This window comes from Pteropus vampyrus, unplaced genomic scaffold, assembly GCF_000151845.1.
Source record: "Pteropus vampyrus isolate Shadow unplaced genomic scaffold, Pvam_2.0 Scaffold3, whole genome shotgun sequence".
NCBI classification, from domain to species: domain Eukaryota; kingdom Metazoa; phylum Chordata; class Mammalia; order Chiroptera; family Pteropodidae; genus Pteropus; species Pteropus vampyrus.
Window position 1 is genome coordinate 18,100,852 of NW_011888784.1, and position 24,793 is coordinate 18,125,644.

The 24,793-nt window shown below is 36.1% G+C and overlaps 1 protein-coding gene across 2 annotated transcripts in view; it reads left to right on the forward strand.

Annotated features, from left to right (window-relative positions):
* Window positions 1–8,779: 8,779 nt before the first annotated feature.
* The window catches only part of DSC3 (desmocollin 3), a 51,558-nt gene continuing 35,544 nt past the window's right edge, over window positions 8,780–24,793 (forward strand). For both annotated transcript variants that reach the window (XM_011362029.2, XM_023531835.1), the window contains exons 1-4: window positions 8,780–9,070; window positions 18,660–18,744; window positions 20,354–20,553; window positions 21,946–22,065. In XM_011362029.2, coding sequence (XP_011360331.1) covers window positions 9,005–9,070; window positions 18,660–18,744; window positions 20,354–20,553; window positions 21,946–22,065 — 471 coding nt within the window. In that variant the 5' untranslated portion in view covers window positions 8,780–9,004. The remainder of the gene's footprint in view (window positions 9,071–18,659; window positions 18,745–20,353; window positions 20,554–21,945; window positions 22,066–24,793) is intronic.

A 24,793-nucleotide genomic window follows, 5' to 3' on the forward strand; every position in this document is an offset into this window, starting at 1 on the left:
GATTTGTTTCAACCACTTTGGTTTTATTAATAGATTAATTTATCTCCGTTTTTTTTATTTTTAAAGAAAAGAATAGTGGTCTAAAATTCTGGGGTTTTATTTCAGCTTTCTTAGAACCTAGCTCTGCATCTTCAGGTAAATCACTAACTCCTTCTTTGGTATATGTTTCTTCAATAACATGAGGATCGAGACCAGATTAAATATGTAGTCATTTTGTCATAATTTTCTATGCTTCTATGTTAATTAAATACGAATGAAATTGTAATTCAATATTAGTAAAACACTAATTCCCAAACTTTCTCCAAGTCAAGAGATTGTATTTCAAATATCTGTGGTGTGTGGGGTTGTATGTCAAGAGTGCGGCAAGGGTGATTGAATTAGTTTGCTGTTAGCCTCGTGCCTACGTGAAACTGATAAGTGGCCTTGATAACATGCCTCTAGGGAGAAATGCTCAGATCTCTGCCTTGTACCCAGGACTCTTCTGATGCTTCACTTTGTATCATATATCTGAATATGTACCTGAAACTCAATTATTTAGAAAGTTACCTTTTGCTTTTTTTGCCTGAGTTCCTTTAGGAAAGCTACCAATAATATTTTTGGCAATGTTTAGTCTCTTGAAAAACCTTACCACTTTTTCATAGTCTCACTGATCTCATCATTTCCTTTCTTTCTCAGCTTAAAGCTATTTATTCATTTCAAAATCTATTTCACTATAATCTTCAACTTCCTTTCTTTTCACTTTTCCTTCGTAATCACTCGGCAAAACCCTATCACTGGACAAACCCCATTTACCACCTATTTCATGACTTTTGCTTGAGCCCTGAAACATGGCTAAAAACAAAACAAAATAACAAATAAAAACGCTTAACCATGCTGACTCTCATTTCTGACCCACAATTTTAGCCTGTTACCTAAGTTCAGGGTTTTTTAAACAGTGAAACACAAGCAATTGGTTGAGACACAGTTAACTAATTTGAGGGGTTGCAACTTGCATTATTAATGGATTAGAAGACAATGAACAGAAACAGTTGGTGTGTATTATGCATAGGGATAGTTAAGTTTGTTCATGAAACTTTTATTATGGGTTATATGCATGAATTGTGTGCCAGTTCACAACATTAAAAATATTTATTATTATAGATTGGAGTCAACAATTTAAAATATTGATATAGTCATTTTAAAATTTTACACTTACTCTCTGCTCAGATCTCTGATGCACTTTCCTTACTTAGCAGATAAACTTGCAGCTGATTTCAGTGACAAAATAGAAGCAGAAGAGAACTCCCTTATTTTTCTACCACCCACTCTATCAGACTACAACAGTTATACCATATACTTTCACTTTTATCCTTTATATCGAATGAACTTTCTCTGCTCCTATTCAAGGCAACCTCTCCATGAATACACTGGTTCCTTTGGCTTCCTCACGATTTTTGTCCATGAAATTAAATCTCTGTCTCCTACATCATTAATTATCTGCTCTTGCCTGGATCATTCCCAATAATAAACAGAAATGCTTAATAGAAATAATAGTTAACATATGTGTAGTAGTTACCATGTGCCATATCCTGTTATGAGAACTTTTCATGTTAATTCTTTGTATCGTTACTTAAATTAGGAACTATTGTGATTCCCACTTTATGGGTGAGAAAACTGAGACATAGAAATGTTAAATTAAGTAACTCAGAGTAGCAGTACTAGGATGTTTCCTATAACGCAGTCATAGTGATTTATAAAATGTATAAATCATATCCTGCCTCCCTCCCTCAAAGTCTTTCAATGGCTTCTTTTATGAGTAGATGGGATTAAAATAAAACAAACTCTTTAACAAGGGCTCTGAGGTTGTGTGTGTGTGTGTGTGTGTGTGTGTGTGTGTGTGTGTGTGTGTGTGAGTGTGTGTGTGTTTTAACTTGGAGGCTTTTTTTTAAATCACTTCATATGCAAGTACCCCTCACTCCACTCCAACATCTGTTGATTTCTCTCTGTTCTCTGAACATACCAGGCTTGTTCTGACCTCCAGGGCTTTTACACTTGCTGTTCTCTCAGGCTGGAATGTTTATCTCCAGATCATGGATCCCTCTCCATCATTCAGGTCTCCAACCAAAGTTCACATCTCAATAAATCTTTTTCATATAGCCTCTATAAAATACCCACTTTTCAGGCTATTTTATCTAGCTTGGGTGTCAGGACTGTTTGGTCATCCTAAAAGACATGTGAAAGAAAACCTGTGGCTTCAGGAATCATGCCTTCACCACTGTCAATTATATGTGGCTTAAGAACATTCGTGTTGTCTCAGTTGAGAGTATGGGATGGAAAGACAAAAAAGCAAGTAAAGCATGAACTAAAGGAAGAGATTCAAAAACAAAAACAAACACAAGACACCAGGTAGAGATAAACAGAGCTATCTCAAAGAGAAGTAGGAGTTTGTTTCAACACTGGCATAAACTCCCCATTAATAAGATATTGTATTGCAGTACTTTATAGGAGGGCAGTGGAAGTGCTTATCTTTGTCCCTTATTTACTGTGCCATCATGTTAAATGCCTTACATGATAGCATTGGCTATCCAAATGGAAAAGAATAGCAAAATAATAGATTTTTTTTCTTTTCTCCAATGGCTGTGGACATCAAAATAAATTGTAAGAACTGTGTCTATTATAAGCAGAGGAAAATCTTAATGACATATAGAGTTCATCTGGAACCATTTAAAACACTAAGCCCCAAGAGCTAAAATAAGTATTCCTGCCCTTGAGATGGGAAAGCAGAACCATTGGAGGCTTGCTAGCCAAGAATATTTTACCAAATGGAAACCTCTAGACTTAGTGTGCTTATCACTTCCAATATCTCTCAGGAGAAAGAAAACCTGACTTTCAGTATACAGAATGAGAAAGAAAAAGTTGAGATTGGGTGACATTGGTGTCAATTATCTTGGGAATATTACAGAAAGGCAGATCACCATAAAGGAGAAAAGACGTCATGGCCACATCTACCATGCTTGTCCATTCTCAACTTCTTTTGTCCATCATCCTAGGATGAGAGGAGTTGGAGGAGGCAGTGGTTTCCAGTCTCTGCCTAGACCTTTGAAATAGTACAGCAGTTGAGATCAGATAATTCATCATCAGACAGCCGAGAAGCTATTCCAGAAAATATCTGATTGCTACTTAATGCTGTCTTAAGTAGGAAATAAAAAAGTTCTTATGGATGATGACTCTTTGAGTTTGGAATAATTTAGTCTCAGATATTAAAAAAAATAAAACTACTTATTACTTTGGGGACCTGTAGGAAGATTTTGGTTAGAGATTCTCATTTTAAAAGTGAAGTATTATAGCTAAGATTAGGACTTTCCCTGACCACCATCCAAGATGGGCTTTGAATCTGAGAGAAATAACCAATTTTATAGAGCACGTCAAGAACACTGCAGTCTTAGTAGAAAGGGGCAATAAAACAACCTTTTTGGTACATACTTACATGAAATATTATTAATGTCTCAGTTCTATCTATCTATCTATCTATCTATCTATCTATCATCTATCTATCTATCTATCTATCTTTAATGTTCAGGCAGAACCCCTGTATTTAGAAGAACAGGTATCTGGTGTAAACTTACAGAGATGTGTGCAAGACTAGATAGAGTTTATCAGTTAGGGACGTGCCTATCTTATTATAACACTGAAAGGCAAACACAAGTATGATGCTTGAAAATAATGTAAGAAAAGAACCAATTGTTGAGGCATTGTTCTGTTCAGTGAACACTAAATAGCTAATTGGTGGAAAGCTGGTCTTCATCTAGTGACATAGGGAAACTAGGCAGGCTGAAAAAAAAGATAAATCAAAATTAATGTCTTGAATAAATAAAATTAGTGAATAATTAATAGTAGATAAAATAATTAATAAAAATAAATAATTGCTAAATTAAATAATTCACCGCCAATACGAAACTGGTGGGAAAAGCTGTTTCTCTGCTCCTGAGCTAGTTGGTAGGCATTTGAGCTGGGGAATATGCCAGCTTCTCCAAGCTGATGTTGAGGGACAGTCCTCCTAAGCTTCTGGGAAAAAGAAGCCTGATGAGGCAGTGAATCAGAGAATGATGTGGGATTAAATGACACATGGGATCTGGAAGTCAGCCCACTCACACCCGTAACCTTCATGCTTAAGTAATGCCCTTTGAACAGGCAGATGCACACAATGAGCTCCTGGGGACATGAGAACATCCAGGACAAACTAAAGCCTCACCCGGTAGGAGGAGATTTTCACGCTGAAGGAAATAGAAGTGAGGAATTATGGGATGATTCCAAGATGAGAAGGACTGAAAATTCATCCTGTGTCAGGGCTTCGTTACACTGCTTTTCTCCGGTTACTGTAAGAAGTCATCACTCACACAATAACCTTTTGTTTTCTGTGTGGAAATCACTATTCTTTCTAGCCTGGGGAGACCTAGGAGACCACGCCTCTCTCCTTATAAGGTCTGTTGGCAGGAGAGAGAATATCTGTAAGGGTGTCTGAAGATTTTAGTGGAGGAAGAGTAAAACCATTGTAACAGTTCTTGAATCATTAATTAATAGGAACCTTTCTGAGCTTGGCACACCCTCTCGGGATTGGACTGTTGTCATGGTGTTACTTAAACTAGATAATTCTGAACTTGAGAAATGTACAAATGTTTGAATTTGGTATGATTGTTGCCAAGGTTATAGTGAAAAGCCACACCTCTGGATGTGAGCGAGCTTTCTCCTGGGCAGATATTAATTGTGAAACCTGAGGATCCAGCACAGAAAAAAAACCGAAGGGAAAACTTCTCTCCCTTGGGAGGTCAGGGCTCATTTTGGTCTAGACTTGAGGTTCTCTGTGCTGTCTGGATCACTTCCTTGGGGGTGAAAGTAGACCTGGGAGGGGTGCTTGCCATGGAAAGACAGGAGAGGAACAAGACAGGGGTTCTGGAATGGCTTTTGTTCTGGGCAGCAAGGTAATATTATAGGTTACTCTTCAACTTACTGTTATCTCCAAGTCTCCAGTGGTCTTTTTAAATGACCGAAATGTCACGGCCATTCTCAGTGTTGCCCTGGGAAATCAGTGGAGGGCCTCTAGTCACACTTTGGGAAAAGTAATACAGAGAGAGCAACATCTTCTCTTGGAGGCCAGAGTGGCAGTAGCAGAGATGGTCGCCCGAGGAGGAAAACATCAGCAAGGGGGGGAGAATCTGACCACTGGGTTCCCAAGCATGAGGGAAGAGCCCTTTAAAAGAGCAAGTGGCTACATTAAGGGCAATCAATTTCTAAGAATAGTCTGTAAGGGCTCCTGGAATTTGATTTCACATTTGTGTAGTGATCCTCACTGTTGCTACAAGTGTTTTTTTTTTTTTAATTACTATTTATTACTGTGACTATTAATAGTCTAAGAGTGATTCTGAGCTAATGTCTCATGACAGAACTCATTTTATATCAAAAGAAGGACTTTTCGAAAGACTTTTACTCGGTTTTAATTTAAGCTTTTTATTTTTTATAAATTTCCTTTTCATTACTACCAAATTTGTTCCAAATGTCTTATAGCTGCTCTGGTTGTATTTTTTAGGTGTGTTTGAGGAGATCCACACTCCCACTCAGGTGAGTAGGTGGGTGAGACTAGCACCTGTTGGCAGTGAGTTGTGCAAGGCAGCTTGACTCAAGAGGGCCAGGAGTCAGCTTCCACCTCCTAAGGTCATTATTCTTTCTGAAACCAGAGATTCCTCTCAGGTACAGAGAACTCTTCTTAATAATCATAAATGTGCATTCTACTGAAAATTTTACAATTCACCTGGATTCCTGAAGTATTGTATTTTCGCTTAAAATCACTTACCATTTTTGATCCTTTATTATTGCTGCTCTTAACCTTCAAACTAAGAAAATAACAAGGAAAATGAGTTTCTTTTCCATAATTTATCTTTTTAGTAATGATTTTCAATGGACTTTTTAGTTTGAGGGATAAGTTATTAAAATAAAGGCATTTCAGAATAACTATGATGTCATGATTTAAGTTAATTTTATTATAGAAGGCATCCAGTTCTAAATGTATTCAAACTGAAGCTCATATTTTAAATTTATTTTTAACAAAATCATTTAAAATTGTCAGTAAGCTTAACAATCTCTTCAATTACACAGTACAGCTGAAATAACCAGATGATAGCTATCTTAAAGTTTTAGTCACTTAGAGGACAGTAATAATCAGGTCAGCTCACTCTAGTTGAAAAAGTTGAAATCACTGAAAAGTAGGACTACTTAGAATGCAGACAAACATTTCATAAACAGGTCCATTAATGACATTTATGAATTCATTAACTCAGCAAAAGTGATAATTCTGTATTTGTAGTTAGTAATCCTTTTCACAGATTGAGTGGTTGGCTTTTCATCTCTTCCAGGAAGAAATTTCACTTCTCAGCCTGATTTGTCCCAAGCCTATTATCTTTCTAACCTAATTCCCAGACACAGAAATTCTTCTGTCCAGTGGTTCTGAAGGAACTTCTTTCTGTTTCCTTGACATGGGAAGTCCTCATAATACTACCCTTCAGAGCTTTGCTAGTGATGTTGCTATCGCTGTTACCTGGAGCACACTCCATCCAGCCTTCCCTTTTTCTCTTTTGGTTCTTATCTGAAGCACTATTTCTCATAGTTCAGAAGGCCGAGGGTCTAAAATCAAAGTGCTGGTTGATTTGGTTTTTGATGAAAGCGCTCTTCCTGGCTTGTAGACAGCCACCTTCTCTCTGTGTCCACACATGTCATTGGAGTGGGGGTGAAGGGAAGAGGAAAGGGGCTTTGCTTTCTGGTGTCTTTTTTCATAAGGGCACTAACACCATCAGATCAGGACCCCAACATTAGAACCTCATTTAACTTTTATTACTTTATAGGTCCCATCTCCAAAAACAGTCATACTGGGGTTTTGGGCTTCAACTTATGAATTTGAGGGGACACAATTTAGGCTATAGCACCACCTATCTTGCAGGAAAGCTATGATACGCTTGTGTTTCTAAAGGCTGGCTGGGGTCAAAGGAGACTTTGAGAAACTTTCCCTGAGGTCATGGGTGAAGGTGAAGTGAAAGTTTAGAAGATGAGAGGCGAAAATGGTTGGAGTGGAGAGAAATTTGTAGTACTTTCTCTGAGAAAAGAGCTCCTCTGTAGAGAGGCCTCTAGAGATGAGATAGGATCTCTGGTGGGTGCCTCGAGTGCTTCAGAGATGAGACAGAAAAGCTGAACTTTGTGTCTAAGTCCTGATAGCTGAGGCCTGTGAGTTTCAGGGAAGCCCAAGATTTTAAAGTAGGAGCCTATTGAGGTGATTAAGGTGGGATGAATGAAAACCATAACACCTTCCCTAATTAATCCGGGCTACCTGAGTGTCCTGGCCTTGGAATTTACACACGGACTTTGAGGAGCAGCAACACATACGTAGAGAGAGATAAAGGACTGTGCCCCTAGTGTTGCAAGTTACTTCTCTATTAAAAAGTTTAGCACACTGGGCTATGATGATTGCCTTTATTCCCTCTTAGACTTGGCGTTGCTTTGGGCAAGAACTGGGTTTTGCACATTTCCTTTCCTCCAGCCACTCACACAATGCTTGGCAGACTCTGTGCCTTGATGCAAGTTTGTTGAATGTGATAATGGAAAAATAATTAAATGGAATAAGCATTGTAAAGACAGTCACTTAAAATAGAGTCAGGAGGCTTCTTAGGAAGTGGGGCCTATGCACACTTTTTGCCTCAGTTCTCAGAGCTGCTAAATCTGTTGCTAAACTCTACTCAAGGCTGAACCAGAAACATCCTGTAACACATGGATACATATGAATTTTACCTCCTCCTTGTAGTTTTTGCCCCTCATTTGCCTAGTGAAATTAATCAACCCCTGTTAACCAAGTCAGCAATCTTTCATTTGCTTGAAAAAAAAAATACACTTTCTGACTTTTGCCTTTATAAACCTGGTCTTTCTTTGTTCTTTCCAGAGCTCAGTTTGGGTTGCTGCCTGAATCTGCTTCTCTCAGGTTGCAATCATTTTGCTCAAATAAATGATTTTTATTCTTTATTACAGGGTAAAACTTCTTTTTTTTTTTTTTTTGGCAAATGATATTGACTATGTAAGTCTCCTTTAAGAGTAGAAGTTTTTGTGGTAGATTCTCCTTTTGTCACAAATTGAAAACTCATATCTTAATACACTTGCCATGTAATTAATTACTAAATTGATAATTTACATATAAGAACAACAAGTCCTTTCTTAGAAGGCTCATAAAAGGCCACTAAATTGGCAGTAAAGAAAGCTCTGAGTGTAATTCACTAATGTTTTGGGTGCGTAAACATTTCTAGCAGAATTTCTTTAAATTGGTTTGTTTCTGGTATTCCAAATGTCAGTTTCTTCATGCCACATGCGACGATTTTCCCTCTGTTCTTTATTTTATCGTGTTAGTAAAATTTGGAAAGAATACATATATTTTGTATAACCAGGAGACACTGCCCAGAACTTCGTCAAGAGTCTAAGGGAGGATCCGCTGATAAAATCACAAGAGTGTTCCTGGCACCCAGGAGCGCCCATGCGGGGGCAGAGATCCCTGCAGGCGGATTTGGGCTCTGCAGTGGGAATGAGCGGTGCAGCGTCGGCAGTGGGGGACGCCCGAGATGATCTGGGCGCCCAGGACCGCGCGGAGGGAAGGCGGGGCGGCAGCGCCGCGGGGCAGACCAGGGCGTGGGAGAGCCGGCAGGGACCTGCTCGTGGGACCGCTCTCCTGCGAGCGAGCGCCCGGCGCAGTGGCGGGGAAGCGGAGAGGCAGGCTCGGGCAGCTCCCCAGCGGATCCTGCGGTGATAAAACTTGAGAAATAACAAGGAGGGGCGGCCCGGCGTCTCCTGGGTCCAATCCCGTCTCAGAAGCGAACACGCTCCCAGGCAGGGAAGCCTAAGAGAGGCCAAGGCGACAGAGACGTGCAGCAGCGAGAAACTCGCCTCCCGCGCTGCCGCACCTCCGCGGGCTCTCGCTTTCGGCATCCCGCCCGGCCCCCAGATGGACGCCGCAGGGCCCCGGAGCTCCCTGCGTGGAGCACTCTGCAGCCTGCTGCTGACCCTTATGGTGAGTGGGAGCTACCGGGAGCCGGGATGAAGAAGGGGGTGGGTTCCCGCGGGGGGGAGCTGCAAAGCGGACGGTGTCCGCGACTCAGCTTAATCCTGCGGGGCAGGAACGACCCCAAATTCGGACGCGGAACGGTCAGGATAGAAAACCAACTTTGAAGGACGACTCGGGACTGAGCTTTTTGTTTGAGACGGCGCGTTTTAGTGACTGAATTACGGGCCGCACTCTGGCTTCGCTGCGCTCTGCCCAGCTGTCGCCTGTGGGCTGGGGTCTGCACTCCTCCCCTGGCACTTGGGGCTGGTGATGGTGGTTGGGGCTTGTTTGGATGGAGGAGGAGGAAGAGTATTCGGCCAGGTTTTTCAGGATCCCTGAATAAGACGCCACCCCGCCAGGGTCACCTGGCATGGGGACGTTAGTGCGTGGAGAGGTTGGAGCGGTGCTTCTTGGTTTCGGCGTGGAGTTACCGCTGAAGAACGGCTTGAAGGTTTTGCTTCCCCTAAAGGTTATTTCACAGTTCACTCATACTGTCCACCAGGGGCTCGAGGGGTGCGGAGGCTGGATAAGGGCTGGGTTTGGGGTCGGTGGTGTGAGGGTACTGTTGGGTTGGGGCAGAAGGGATAGGGTCAGGGTGCGTGGGGTGCTCGGATAGGCGTGGGGTTAGGTCTTACTTTGGCTCCACGGAAGACTACGCAAGACCCGAGCTCAGCCTGGAGTCTCCTGTACCCGGGGAAACGCGCGACCGAGGACGAGATCTGGCGGGGGAGGAAGTTAGGGACAGTTCTCCGAAAATTCGGGAGACAGAAAGCGAAAAATCAGGAACTCTGATGGCGTGATTATGCGCGGATCTTCAAATTAGACCAGGGTTGCACTCGGGATGTGTAATGAAAAGGAGCTGTGGACTCGCGACTTCCCAGGATCCAAGGATGGGCGTGGGATTTGGTGGCCAGAAGACGCTCCTGGACTCAGAGGTCGACTCTGGCTACGCGGATGCTATTCCTCTGACTCTCATGAGGAAGGATAGGTCCTAGTTTTGTCCTTTCTGAATCAAGGAATTATGAATATTGGATTGATAAGTATGATCTAAGATATATTTATGGACGAGGAATTGTACAAACGAGCGCGTCGACCTCCCAGACAACTGTCCCAACAAAATTTCTGAGTTGATGAAATGCCTCTTTACGAATAGAAACTGCTCTCAAGGTATATTCTTTTGTGATGTATTTGAAAGCATTTCCAGTTATGTTTAAAAGCATGAATTTAGTGTTCTGTGTTCTCTCTGAGAAAGAGATCGAAGAATGGGGAGAAGAGACTGCAAAGGTTTTGTGTTACCAAGATTTCCCATATTTGCTGGAGGGTAGGGTGTGACATTCGAGGAGCTGTCCCAAGGACAGAAGATGTTGGGGTGTGGCAAGGCAAGAAGGTGTGTGTAAATCAAGAGATAGCATCAGCTGTAGTATACGATACTCATTTAGGATTTTTTTTTTTTTAAATTTTCTAAAGTTTAGATTAAATGTTATATCTGGAAATTTGAATACTGGAGAGTGCATATAGAATAATTTCTTTCATCCACAATCCTCAGTTTACACCTTCAATTTGTGTCCAGATGGGTATATTAATACCTCTACTGACCACCCTATGTCTGTATTTCCCTTGACTCACAACTACCAACTTTTCAGCGTAATGTTAATGGCATGACACTTTAGAAACACAGTTTCGTTTATACGCACCTTAATGGATTTCTGGAAAACAAGTCCGTGTTTGAAGTGAGAGCTCTTCAAAGCAAGTCTGTAACATAAAACTGAGACTCAGCATGTTAGCTTTTCCACTCAGCTGTTTCATGGGTTGAGGTATTTCCATCTGTACTTTTCTCCTCCAGCATCTGCATGCCTTTGCCACCTCTCTGTCCTCAACATTCTAAACTGCTATGGTCAAATACAATTACTAATGATCCTTGCCACACTCACATACAAAGAAAAGAAGAAAAAAAGGAACAAAGAGAAGCTCCTCTTAATGTAACAAAAATTTTTAGGGATAGTGAAAACTGGTTTGCGTTAACTTAGTTATTCAGATGTCTTCTGCCCAGTTACAAATAATGAGATACTTTAAGATAGGTATTTAATATTGTTCACCTTATCAAATCCACTTTGGGAATTGTTATCTATTATATATTATAAATAGTATGTACTTGGACCACAGTTAACCTATCATTTTGCTAAAAAGACTCTCCTTCAAAAGGAATTAAAACAATGTTTTCCTTTACAGCATTAACATACTTTCTCCTTGGATTATATTAATTCTACCTGTAGCCTATATTGACAATCGAGCATTCTACCTTTTCAGATTTTATGGCATTAATTAATAAGAATAATGTGACTTCTTTACCAGAAAGACTTTTTTTTTGATAAAATTTGACATACTCATCCTTTTGAAATAAAAACAAGTACAATAATTTCTATTATCCTTGGCATTAGTGAAAAAAAAAGTATAAGGCAAATAAAGGAAGTAAATGAGAACTAGTTTATATTAAAACTGTGATCTTAAGGAGGTCAAAATTTTACTGTATATTTATATCAATGCATTATCAGTTGCCTTTTAAAAAAGAGGTTGTTGATGTTCATATTGAAATATAGCTAGATCCTGAAGCACCTTCTGAATCACTTAATATATGTAAGCCCATGCACATTTTTGAGGCCTGTTGTAATCTCCTCAACAGTTGGTATTCCATATATGGTACCTGAGGGGACTTGTGGTTAACTGAATCTTCCATTTAACTAGAATCCCATCTTATAAAGAGTTTGGATAGAAGGAAATTTAGTAGAATCATCTAAGCACTTAGACTACAGAGAGGCGAAGCTTACAGTTTACCTTTGAGGTGATAAGAATTTGAAAGGCAATATTTCTACTTTGCAGAAGGCAATATTTCTATTTTGCATAAGAAAAATGATGAATTTAAAATTCTGTAACTTTTATGCTGTCAAAAGATCTTTATTTTTCAGACATTCCGTAAATTTCAGTTACCTAGCTTCTTTTTTTCTTTACCGAAAAAAGGTGTCATTTTAGAAAGCCTACCTTGTGTATTCCCTGTAAAGCTGAACAATGTACAAAAGTGAAATAATCTCAAATAACCTGTTTATTTTCATTCTTTTAGCATTAGATTTTTCTATCAGGATTTATTGATTTGTATGATAAAATTACATACAACTATAAAATTTGGATAGTACTGTAAAATGAAACAAAACAATTAATTTTTCCAGACTACAGTAGACAGCACTTTATATTATCATTTTTAAAAACTTAATTTGTTACATTTTAATTTAAAGTTGCTTGCAACTCTAGGTTTTGCAAATCAGATTCTTAAAGTTGCCCTGGAGAGTTCTTTATTAAAAGATATATATATTTTTATATTTTTACAACTCAAATAATCAATCCATAATTCATCAATTTTTCAAAAGGTCTTTTAGTATTTTGCAGTTTTTATTGAGCACTCTTCTATATAAAAGTTATTTTAAAAATAACCTTTAAAGGTTATTAGTTCATTCTTGGTAATTTAATGGTGCTTTTACATTTTTTACTTTATTTTCAGTAACATATCCAATCCTCATAAGTATAGTATCAAATTACTTTTAGCTTCAAGAAACATGACATAACTGAAATCTATATTTTAATATTACCCTTATCAAAAATTATTTTAATGAATTAATTGTACATTCTTTCTAATGATGTACTGTACAACAATGAAAATAAACATTGCTATCTACTCAGAATGGGTAAATTTTACAAACTTAATGTGAACGAAGAAATCAAGTGACATACAATTAGCATATGACTGCATATATTTAAAAGCCAAAAATTGGCAAAATAAACCTGTATCTTCTTTGGGGAGGGGGCGTGTATATTTATATATGTATAAACACACATACATGGGATAAAATAAGCAGAGGCAGGGAAAAAATGATTAACTCAAAAATCATCCTTTAATTGTTGCCAAGTTCCAAGTTTTGGGGCTTGAGGGATGGAAGGAAATACAACTGGGTAAAGGTTTATAGGGGTTTAAAAACAACAGTAATGTCTTATTTCTTAAACTTGAAGCAAGTACTCTAGTTTTCATTTTAATATTTCTTAAAATACCTAACTATACTATTATATAGTCTTTTGAATTGATATTTTATAGAGAACGTGTAAAAAGAGAAACAAGCAATAGAGAAGATGAACAAAACCAAAAGCTGTTCTTTGTCAGTCTTGACAAACCCTGCTATGACTGAGCAAGTAAAAAATAAAGAAGGCACAGATAAGCTAATATTAAGGTAAAAAGAAGCCATAGTTACCAAGAGGACAGATGTTTTAAATATAGTAATATTAATAGATTATTACAATTAATTTGAAAAAAGACAAAACGAGTAATTTCTTACAAAATATAAATTACCAACATTGACTTGAGTAGGTATAGAAAATCTAAATAGATGTATAACCATTAAAGACATTGAATTAGAGCCAAATGTCACCACGCACACATCTTCACATCCATCAGGCTCAGACCTGTGATAGGTGAATTCTTTCATAATTATATGGAACAGATCATTTGTACCTTATGTAACTTGTTTCAAAGAACGGAAAAAAAATGGAACTCTTCTTAAATCATTTTATGAGAATTGTGTGAAGTTGAATCATAGTAGCTTGATTTCACTTACAGACATATATTTGAAATACTACAATAAATAGCAACAACCAATAATGTATTAAAAATTATCATGTCCTGTTAGGCTTATCCTGGGAATGGAAAGATAGTTTCACATTAGAAAATTTATTACTGTAGTTTAACATAGTAATATATTCAGAGATAAAATTATATGTTCATATCAAAATAAGTGAGAAATTATATTTATTGTTATAAAAAATTCTGAGCAAACTAGGAATATAGGGAAATGAACTTTCTCAACATAGTGAAGCGTACTTAAAAATGAATGCCTGTATGAATGAAAGAAAGAAAAAAAGAAAGACTCAAAAATAATAGTGAAATGGTAAGAGCATTCTCTTTAAAGTTAAATCCACAATTTCACTATAACTGATTTATTCAGCATATTAGAGGCCCTCACAAGAACAGAAATAAGATAACTAATAAAAGTAAGTTTCCTGGATAAAAAAAATCTAAAAGGATTTTTCATGAAATTGGTCAGCTGATCATAACAAGATTTGTGGAAGAGTAGAAGTCTAAAAAAAAAGCAAAGGTACTTTAAAGGAAGATGAGAGGAATTGGCATCACCATAACAAATACTAAGATTTATAATAAAGCGATATTCACTAAAACTATATAGTACTCATGTAGGGATAAACACATATAATGAAATAGTGCAGAAAACCCAGAAATAGATTCTGTATTTGTGGGGCCATGTGTATGATGGATATGACATTATCATTAGTTAAGAAAAGAAGAGTTATTCAGTTATGGTTCTGGGCCAGTTGGCTGTCCATATGGCAAAAGATAAGATTAGATAACTACAACAAATTGCTCACAAAATACATCCCAGATGGGTAAAATATTTAAAATATTTAAAATTTTAGAAAATATTGGATAATATATTTATGAAAAGTTTAGAGGAGGAGTTATTAATACACAAAATTATAAAGCAGAAGAAATTATTAATAAAATTGACTACTTTAAAAAAACTAAGAGAAATGATTAATAGATTTGACTACAATTGAGGCACTGTTTATCAAAAAATACCACAAAAAGAGTGAATAAGCAATCCACATGAGCCTACAGATAAAAAATACTACAGTTTAAAAAAGATAAACAATATAGAGATGATTAAAGGAGAGGAATAGACAATTTACAGAAAATAAATGGCAAATAAACACAAGAAATGATGCTCAACCTCAGTAGAAATTAAGAAAATGCAAATGAAAACAACAGCCATAAGACTGGCAAAAATTTTAATGTCCTGTAGATTTAATTGTAGTAGAGAATTTGAGAAAGAGAGAGATCTAATAATCTGGGGCGTTAACATAAATTGACATTAGTACTTTGGAGAACAACTTGGCAAGAGTTACTGAAACTGGAGATACCCATGTGTTTCCACCTCAGGTAGGTATCCTGATACCTTGTACTTGCAAAGCCTTTCATTGCAATATCATTAGTAATAGAAAAAATGGAAAATGGGGAATGATCAAAATAAACTGTGGCATATTCTTGGAAAAGTCTCAAGCATGTTGTTGAGTGAAAAAGCAAGTTGCAAAAGGATGCAATAGACACAATCTATACACAATATTAGCTTGTGTTTATGAGCACATGCATGTATAATGCATATATGATAAAAGTATAACAACCAACAGAGGAAGTATAAACATCAACTTAGAAGAAACTTCCCTAGAGAAGAGAGATGAAAATGGAATAGAGCATAGGACTCTAGCTATATCTGTAAAGATGAATTTAAAAAATGAAGCCAAAATTGCAAAATGTTAATTTAAAAAATCTGAGTGGATATATGAACATTTATTATATTATACTTGATTAAATATGTCATAATGAAGTTAAAATATTTTTAAAAGAATTGTGATTAAGATATATTGAACATGGCTTTCTTTTGATATTTAAAAATACCAACTATAGAGTTAAGAGATATTTGGACCAATGGGTGCATTATTGAATAAAACCATTTTCACTGCAAGGTAACAACTATATTCTTAGGAAAAACATTCAATTGAGCATACATAATATGATTCAAATATTTTTTTAAGGACAAACAACTTATTCATTGTCACAGTTAGCAATCTGATTATGACTCTGAAAATGACTTTTCGGCTTATATTTAAACAACACTATTATATGTAGACACTATTTGTCCATATTTTTGAGTTGTTTTACCTAAACTAATTAAAGCAAAGGTAAGGTAGATCTTACAGAAATGCAGTAACATTTAGAGCACATATTAGTATAAGAATTTTGATGATGAATATATATATGCATATATATTTACAATTATGTTATCATGACTTAATATATTTTAATTTTGTGAAGAAGTCTGTTTTATGTTTAATTATATCAAGTATGAAATGCTTCTGTGTGTTTATTACTTAATTTTATTTTTCTGAAATTGCTCATATGACTTTTTTAAATTTGGAAAAGCCTCTCACTAATTTGTAGAGGTGAAAGTGGAAAGAATCATTTTCATATTAAAGACAATGTATCATTTTTTTGTTTTAAATAGCATTATTAAGGTATAATCTACATCCCATAAAACTCACCCATGTTAAGTGTATAATTCAGTAAATTTTAGCAAACTTGCAAAATGTACAATTACCACCACAATGTAATTTTAAAACATTTCCATAATCTTAAAAAAGAAACTTTAGACCAATTTACAACCATTTCCCATTCCTATTTCCAGCTCTAGGCAACTAATCTATTGTCTTTCTACATATTTGTTTTTGGGATATTTTATATAAATGAAATCATACAATATGTACTATTTTGTTTGTCTAGTTTCTTTCACTGAGCATAATACTTTTTAGATTTATTCACGTTGTGGCATGTATCAGTATATCATTCTTTTTTTACAGTTGAATATTGTTTCATTTTATAGATATATCACATCTTGTTGACTTATTCAGTTGATAGGCATGTGAGTGGGTATCATTTTTTGACTATTGTGAAAAATGCCATTGTGAATATTCATGTACAAGTTTTCTACGTAGACATGTTTTCATTTCTTTTGGGTAGGAGTGGAATTACTGGATCATATATTAAGTTTATGTTTAAATTTAAGAAACTGCCAAACTATGTATCAAAGTTGCTGCATCATTTTACATTTCTACCAGCAATGCATGAGGGTTCTGGTTTTCCATATCCTTGTCAACACTTGTGACTTTCTGTCTTGTTCATGTTAGTCATCCTAGGATGTATATCATTGTGATTTGGGTTTGCATATTCCTAATGCCTAATGATGTTGGGCATCTTTTCATCTCTTTATTGGCTATTTTGTAAATCTTCTTTGGAAAATGTCTATTTAAATTCTTTGTCCATTTTTTGTGTTGTCTTTTTATTATTGAGTTGTAAGAATTCTACATATATTTTAAAGAAGTCATTTATTGTTATATGATTTGAAAATGTTTTCTCTCATTCTGTGGGTTTAATTTTAATTTCTTAGTGGTATTTTTTGAAGAGCAAAAATTTTTAATTTTGATCACCCTACTTATTATTTTTTCTTTTATCATTTGTGCTTTTAATGTTATATCTAAGAAATTATTGCCTAACCCAAGGTCATGAAGGTTTACCCTTCAGTTTTTCTCTAAATAGTTTTAATTCTTACATTTAGGTTTGTGATTCATTTTGAGTTAATTTTTATGGATGGTGTGAAGTAGGGGTCCAAATAAATATTTTTTGCATGAAGTTATCAAATTGTCACAGCACCATTTGTTGAAGCTTTCTGGATGCTGTTGTCAAAATCAGCTAACCATAAATGTAAGGGCATATTTCTGGGATTTCAGTTCTATTCCATCCATCCATATGTTTATCCTTATGCGAGTACCACTCTGTCTTGGTTATAATAGCTTTGTAGGTTTTGACGTTGGGAATGTAAGTCTTCAACTTTTTCTTTTTCAAGTTTTTTTGGGGGGAGGGGAAGGGGGAGGGGTCTTTTACATTTCCACAAGAATTAATGGTCAATTTTTAGAAAGAAGCTACTTGGAATTTTGATGGGGATTGCATTGAATCTGTAGATGAATTTTGGAAATATGTCTTCTGATGCATGAAGATGAGATATCTATTGTGAATAAGATGTTTGCTTAATTTTATTTTCAGATTTTTTTATTGTTTACAGGAAAAGAATTGATTTTGTATGTTAATCTTGTATCCTGCAACCTTGCTGAACTCATTTATTACTTTTGATTTTGTTTAGTGGATTCCTTAGGATTTTCTATGTATCAGATCATGTCATCTGCAAATAGAGACAATTTTACTTCTTCCTTCCCAATATGAATGCCTTTAACTTTATTATTTTTTTCTGTAATTGCCCTGGGTAGAAACTCCATAAAATGATGAATAGACGTGAGAATGGGCATCAGTGTCTTCTTTCTCATGTCAGAGGAAATCAGTCTTTCTCCTTCAGTGAGATGTTAGTTTTAAGTTTTTCATAGAGATTCTTTATCAAATTTTTCATAGAGATTCTTTATCAAGTTGATTCTTTATCTATTTCTAGTTTGTTGAGGGTTTTTAATCATAAGTGCATGTCAAATTTTGTCAATTGCTTATTTTGCATCTATCAAGATAATCATGTGGTTTTGTTCTTTATTCTTTTTTTTTAACCACTTTATTGGGGTGAGATTTACATACTAAAAGCTGTACATATTTAATGTGTACAATTTGAGTTTGGAGATAAGTATATGTCTATGAAATCATCATTATAGTCTGTGCTATAAACATATCTGTTATCTCCAAAAGTCTTTCAGCCAAAATTTTAAGTAAACAATACAGTATTGTTACCAATAGGTACTATGCTATACAGATCTTTAGGACTTATTTATCTTACATAACTGAAACTTTGTTCTTTTCACTACATTAATGTGACCTTTTTTTTTTTTTTTTAAATTCCAGCTCTTCAGTTTTGCTTGTAAAGCCTGCAAAAAGGTGATATTTAATATACCTTCTAAACTAGAGGCAGACAAAATGGTCGGCAGAGGTGAGAAATTTTAAGTGTTTTTAAAACAGAAATTTAGTTTACTTACACAGGAAAGAGCATGTTATCAATCTTTGTATTTTGGAATTAGCCTGAATCTATTTATAGTTAGATACAAATGAAGATTATTTGAAGATATATTTCATTTCTTTATATCTCCATTGAATTCTATGGTTGATTCTAGTGCAAATGTTCTAAGCTATGATTTTGTACTTATTCATGTTTTAAGGGTTAAAAATTACATAAAGGACTACATGTAGAACATAGCCCTTTCGTTGCTCAAGGATTCAAGCATTAGAGAACTGTAGATAAGGAGCCGAGAGAATCAGAGCAGTATTTTTATCAATGCAATGCTGTGGCTGCACTGGGGAACATAACAAGGTGAGCCGTTCCATTCGAAATGGAACTTAATCAGCCATTTGCACACTGAGAAGCTGGCAAACCTCAAACCTTCTCAGCAACAGGGAAGCTCTGCCCAGGTGGACTTTCCATGTGGTACAGGGAATATTGTAGGAAAGCACCACGATTATTTTTTAAAGAGATATAGCTTGTCCCAGAGATACTAAAAATATTTTTTCAACAAAGTGTACCATTTCTGGTTATAGTGCTTCATTTAACTTTATTAAACAAAGGCCACTTTTATTGCTATAGGCAGAAAGAAAAGAAAAGTTGTAAAGGGAGTTTAGAAGTGTTCCTCTAGGGAAATAGACTAGAGGTAGTCATTCTGCTGAAAATGAGGTGAGAGAAATCGGTCATCGCTCTTAAGATGTTTACTTCTTTGTGACTAAATGTTTCCCATCTGTGACAGATTAGGATTAAAGTAAAAACACTATACATGGGTAAAATATGAATCCTTTGAGAGGTTATTACATAAGTGAATATTAATGATCAATTTGGTTTCTGTTAATGTAGAAAGTGAATGGGATGGATTTGACACTTTTGATACAAGTATCAAAACACTTACATCGATACCTATATTTCATTACCTTTTAGTAAGAAGGCAAAATTCTTAAGGAGAGAAGACCGCATGTAGACTTTCAGTAGGGTGTCCTGGAAAGCTAGGAACACAAGGAGAACTTGTGGGCCTCTGGTAGGGTTGGGATGTGATGGGGGAGTGTAACAGAAAAGTGCCAGTTGGAAGAAATTGAAGCTAAATTTTTCTTGACTATTTGCCTAACTCATACACTGCATTGCTCACATGTATAACCTCTGGCTGAAGACAGATGTATCTTAAAAGACTGAGACTATATTGTTAAGGAAACTTTTCTGTTTGTTCAGGTGTGTGTGGGGGTGTGTAGCTCAGTTTTGTCATGATTGCAATACACACATCTCTTTATTAGGAAGAGCATTTTTATGAGCCTTTTAGAAGCATATAAACTTTTAGAGCACCTTATTTAATACAAATATATAATCAAGATTATTATTTTTTAACTGAAATAAAATTGTCATTTAAAAAATACATGTAAAGAGACTGGTTAATTTGGTAAATGCAAAGTGATTGGTTTATTTCACTCTACTTCATGATTCTGAAGATTGTATAAATTATTTTAACACTTTATTTTTTCTTTTTGCATGTGTTTCTACTTTACAACATGAAAATTTTTACTTACAGTTAATTTGAAAGAGTGCCTCAGGTCTGCAGACCTCATCCAGTTGAGTGACCCTGATTTCAGAGTTCTAGATGATGGGTCAGTATACACAGCCAACACTATTGTGTTATCTGATGAGAAAAGGTCCTTCACCCTGTGGCTTTCTGACACGAAGAAACAGACACGGAAAGAGATTACTGTGCTCCTGGAACATCAGAAGAAGGTATTCAAAGTACATTGATATTTTCAGGCATGTTTTTCTTTTCATTTAAACATTTTCATTAAAAATTGTGAAAAGAAGCAAAGGATAAGTAGGATTTTTTTCCTCTCCTTTTCTCTCCTTTTCCCATCCCTCTCCTTTCTCACCCGACACCCCCTTTTCTCTCTTTCTTAACACTGATTAAAACTGGCTTTGTTAAATTGAAAGGACACCTCTTCGGCGAAGTCCTCTGTAGCCTCGAAGTCTAACTAATTGATTTTGTGTGCCTGTGTCTGTCTGGTTATCTCTCTATTATAGCATTCAGATTTTTTTTTTTATCAGTGTGAACAATTTATCCATAGTTGTTTGAGGGCATGAATTGATCTCCTTTGAGCTCATATTCTCAGTAATACCTGACCCACAGTCAACAGATGTTAAATTAATGTTAAGAGCAGTGGTTCCCAGTGAACAAGAGGTTGATTTCAAGTCCCACAGTGATTCGGATGCTAAAAGAGAATGGAGATTCTGGAGTATGAATAAGTATGAATAAGAATATGTATGTCATGCTATTAACCATCGCTCAGAGGATTATTCACTGCTGTTCTAAATTCCACATCATGCAGAATGGGTGATGAAAGTAGTCACAGAAATGATGAAAGGTTTAGACTGGATTACAACTAATTGATGCTAAGTGTATTGATGAGAAAGTTAATTGAAATGACTGTTTAGCACTTTAATAAATGTTTAATAAAATTAATTAATTAATTATGAGGAAATAAAATGTCTTCCTCACTATACCAGGAAATGAGATGGAAGTCACTACAAAGTCCAATAGAATTTTCAGCATTCATGGCAATGTTCTATAACCTGCACTGTCTGATATGGTAGCCCAATATTAATGGCTACTGAGCACTTGACCTGTGGCTAGTATAACTGAAGGATGGTATTTTTATATTTTGTTTAATTCTTATTAATTTAAATTTAAACAGTCACATATGGCTAGGACTACCATATTGGACAGTGCAGTCAGAGTGTTAAGGCAGTGAAGAAAATGCATTTCCTTGCTCAGATTCTCATGAGTATGAGGTTTTAGCAAAAAGGACAAGTAAATGCTGTGTTCTTTATCTTTTTGGGACAGAACAAGAAGACCTAAGAGGTGATTTTTCTGAAAGTATGGTCAGTGTTAGAAAGGTATACAGAAGGACATTCTCTGGTTTATGAAACCTTTAAAATCTAGATATATTCTTTCTTACCCTTCTAATACAAAAATGCCTTATTATCTGGTCTTTAGCTTTAGCATGGAAATTCCTGAGCCTGAATCTCCAGGGAGGCGTTAGGTTTATGGGCTGTCTGTTATCTTACAACAAGGTAGGCCTTGATGCTTTTGTTTATTTAATTTTCTTTCTCTAAATTCAGGTATTGAGGAAAAGACATACTAAAGAAACTGTCCTCAGACGTTCCAAGAGGAGATGGGCACCTATTCCCTGTTCAATGCAAGAGAATTCCTTGGGCCCCTTCCCGCTGTTTCTTCAGCAAGTAGGTTTTAAATCCTTTCTGACTGGAGTGTTTTAATTCTAAGAGTCTGTTTTGTTTAGGTTTAATAACTCTTTAAACATTTCAAAATAAACAGATTTGATTGAATATACTCATAAAGTGCTATAAAAATGAATAAAATGAGAAAATCACTGAAACAATAATGAGAAAAACTAGAAAATCACTAAAAAACTAATAATATGTAGCCATTTAATGATCTTTATTAGTTTATTCATTCATTTAGCAGCTAGTTATTGATCACCTCCTATATCTTGTGGAAGGCACTGCTCTAAGTACTGAAGCTAGAAATAAACTTAGTCATGGTTCTTGTTCTCATATAGTTTCTTAGCCTACTGAGGGAGATGGAAGTAGACAAATGATTACATTACTGAGTGATGAGTACTATGACAGAGATAACCGGGTTGGGGTGATCTGAGAATTTATGAGATGAGCACCAAGCCCTGAGAGGAAATAAGATAGAAAACAAGAAAAGGCTTAGAGGAGGAGACATCTCAGTTAAGTTCTGAAGGATGAGAAAGTGTTGTGTAGGTAAATAATTATGGAAGAAAAGGGAGAGGTATAGAGGCGAAAGCGAGCATGACTCATTACAGGAGCTCTGGGTAGCTTAGTCTGGGTTCCCAGGTATGGTGGCAGTGGAGCAGGGAGATGAGGCAGAAGAGTTGTGTTGGGGTCGTATCATAATGGAACATATGTGTTTTGCTGGGAAGTTTAACTTTTCCCTAAAAACGAGAAGTTTTACTTTTCATAAAAATCTAAATGGAATATATACAATGAAAACAATTACTGAAGTTGGGCTATGGCGTTATGCTTGCTTTTTCTCTTGGTTTCTCTTACTGTGGTTGATGTTTTATACCAATGGTATGACCTATGCTATTTGTTTACTGTTTTAACTGTCATTCTAGAGTCTCTCAAACTTATTTTTTATTCTACCCAGTACTAGATCTTTGTTTCTTCTTTTTATTATCATACTTTAAGTACTGATGAGGCATTTTAAGAAATGATTTCTGATTATTAAAGTTATACTGATCAGAGCTTTCGCATTGCTAAATTAGTCACCACCTCTCAGTCTTCATTTCTTTGAAATATGTATTGTACATTTGACATAGCTGACCTGACCTCTTTCTCTCCCTGAAAATACTTTCTTCACTTGGCTTCTAGGACACCATTCACTTAGTTTTCTACTTGGTATATTTTGCTGTTTCTTTCCTGCTCTCCCTCCTCCCTCCCCAATACCCTGCCAATATCCTCTCTAAACTTTGGAGAGTTCTCAGGCTCAGTCCATGAATCTGGTCTCATGTTTATTTATATTCACTCTCTTGATAATCTCATCCAATCTAGCTTTAAGTACTATTTATACACTGGGGACTTAAGACTTCATATTTCCAGCCCAAAGTGCCTAATTGATATTTCCACTTGGAAATTTAGTAGACATTTCAGACTTAACATATACAAATTGAGTGTTCGGGTTTTCTTCTAAAATCATTCTCCCATCACAGTTAATGGCAGCTCCAGCTGAAAGTTGTTGGAGAATTGGAGTCTGTTTGGTAAGGTTTTAGATGTAGAGAGCATACTTCTAAGTAATTAACAGATAAGTATTTACTACAGTGTATTAAACAGTTTATAGAATTGTTGGGAAAGCTGAAGAAACCAACTTCAGATTGAATTTTCAGGAATAAACCCCAAGCTACACCACAGAATCCACAACCAAGAAACATGCTGCTTTCTCCATGATGGGGAAGCCAGTAATTTTAGAGCCAAAGTGCCATTGCCATGGTCAAGAAATCACCACGGTCATGAAGCTGCCCTTCCAAATGCATCTCCTTTTTGCTCCAGTTAGCAAAAAGATTTTCACCAAGCTTGTGAAAAACTGCTGGAATTGCTGCTGCTACAGAAAAAGAAAAAAGAAAAGCATCTAAACTATGATGCAAGCAAAAATAGCAGAAACAGCAAAAATGAGACATCTACTTCACTTATGGCTTCCAAATCTCATGCAGGCACACTTGATTGTCTGTATTTAAATCTATAACTCTTGTTTCAAGAGACTCTGGAAAACAGAGAGGTTTGGGTTCAATCTTTCTAGCATCTGCACTCTGAGAAGACACAGTAAAGGAAGGATGAAATAGATATTGCGCCCCAGTTTACCATATCCATCTACTGTTTTCAGTTGAACATTTAATTCCTGTATTATTATAAGATTTTGGTATAACTTTATTTTACCAAGATCTCAAATTATGGTGGCTTAAGCATGACGGAGATTCATGCCCCTCATGTAGAAATTTGATCTAGTAAAGAGATTCTAATTTAAGAAAACTCTAAGAACCTACAATTCTTTGTTTTTAGCTTGGCCATCCGTGCAGATTCAAAGTGGCTTATTGCTATGTTCACATTAAAAACCAAACTCTTCGATCTTCTAGAGAACAGTCTGGATCTTGCACACATTACTTTTGTTCACATTTGACCTGACCTTTTCATGTGACCACACCTAATTGCAAGGGAGACAGAGAAATGTCTTTCTTCAGGGCAACCTTGTATTCAGCATAAATTCTAATACTAAAGAAGATGGATTAAGGGATACTAGCTAGCATCCTCTGAGATAGTGTCATCCTCAACTTCCATCTTCATACCACACATCCAGCCCATTGGCAAATCCGGTTGGCTGTATGTTATATATCCAGAATTATACATTATATCCAGAATCTAACCATTTTTC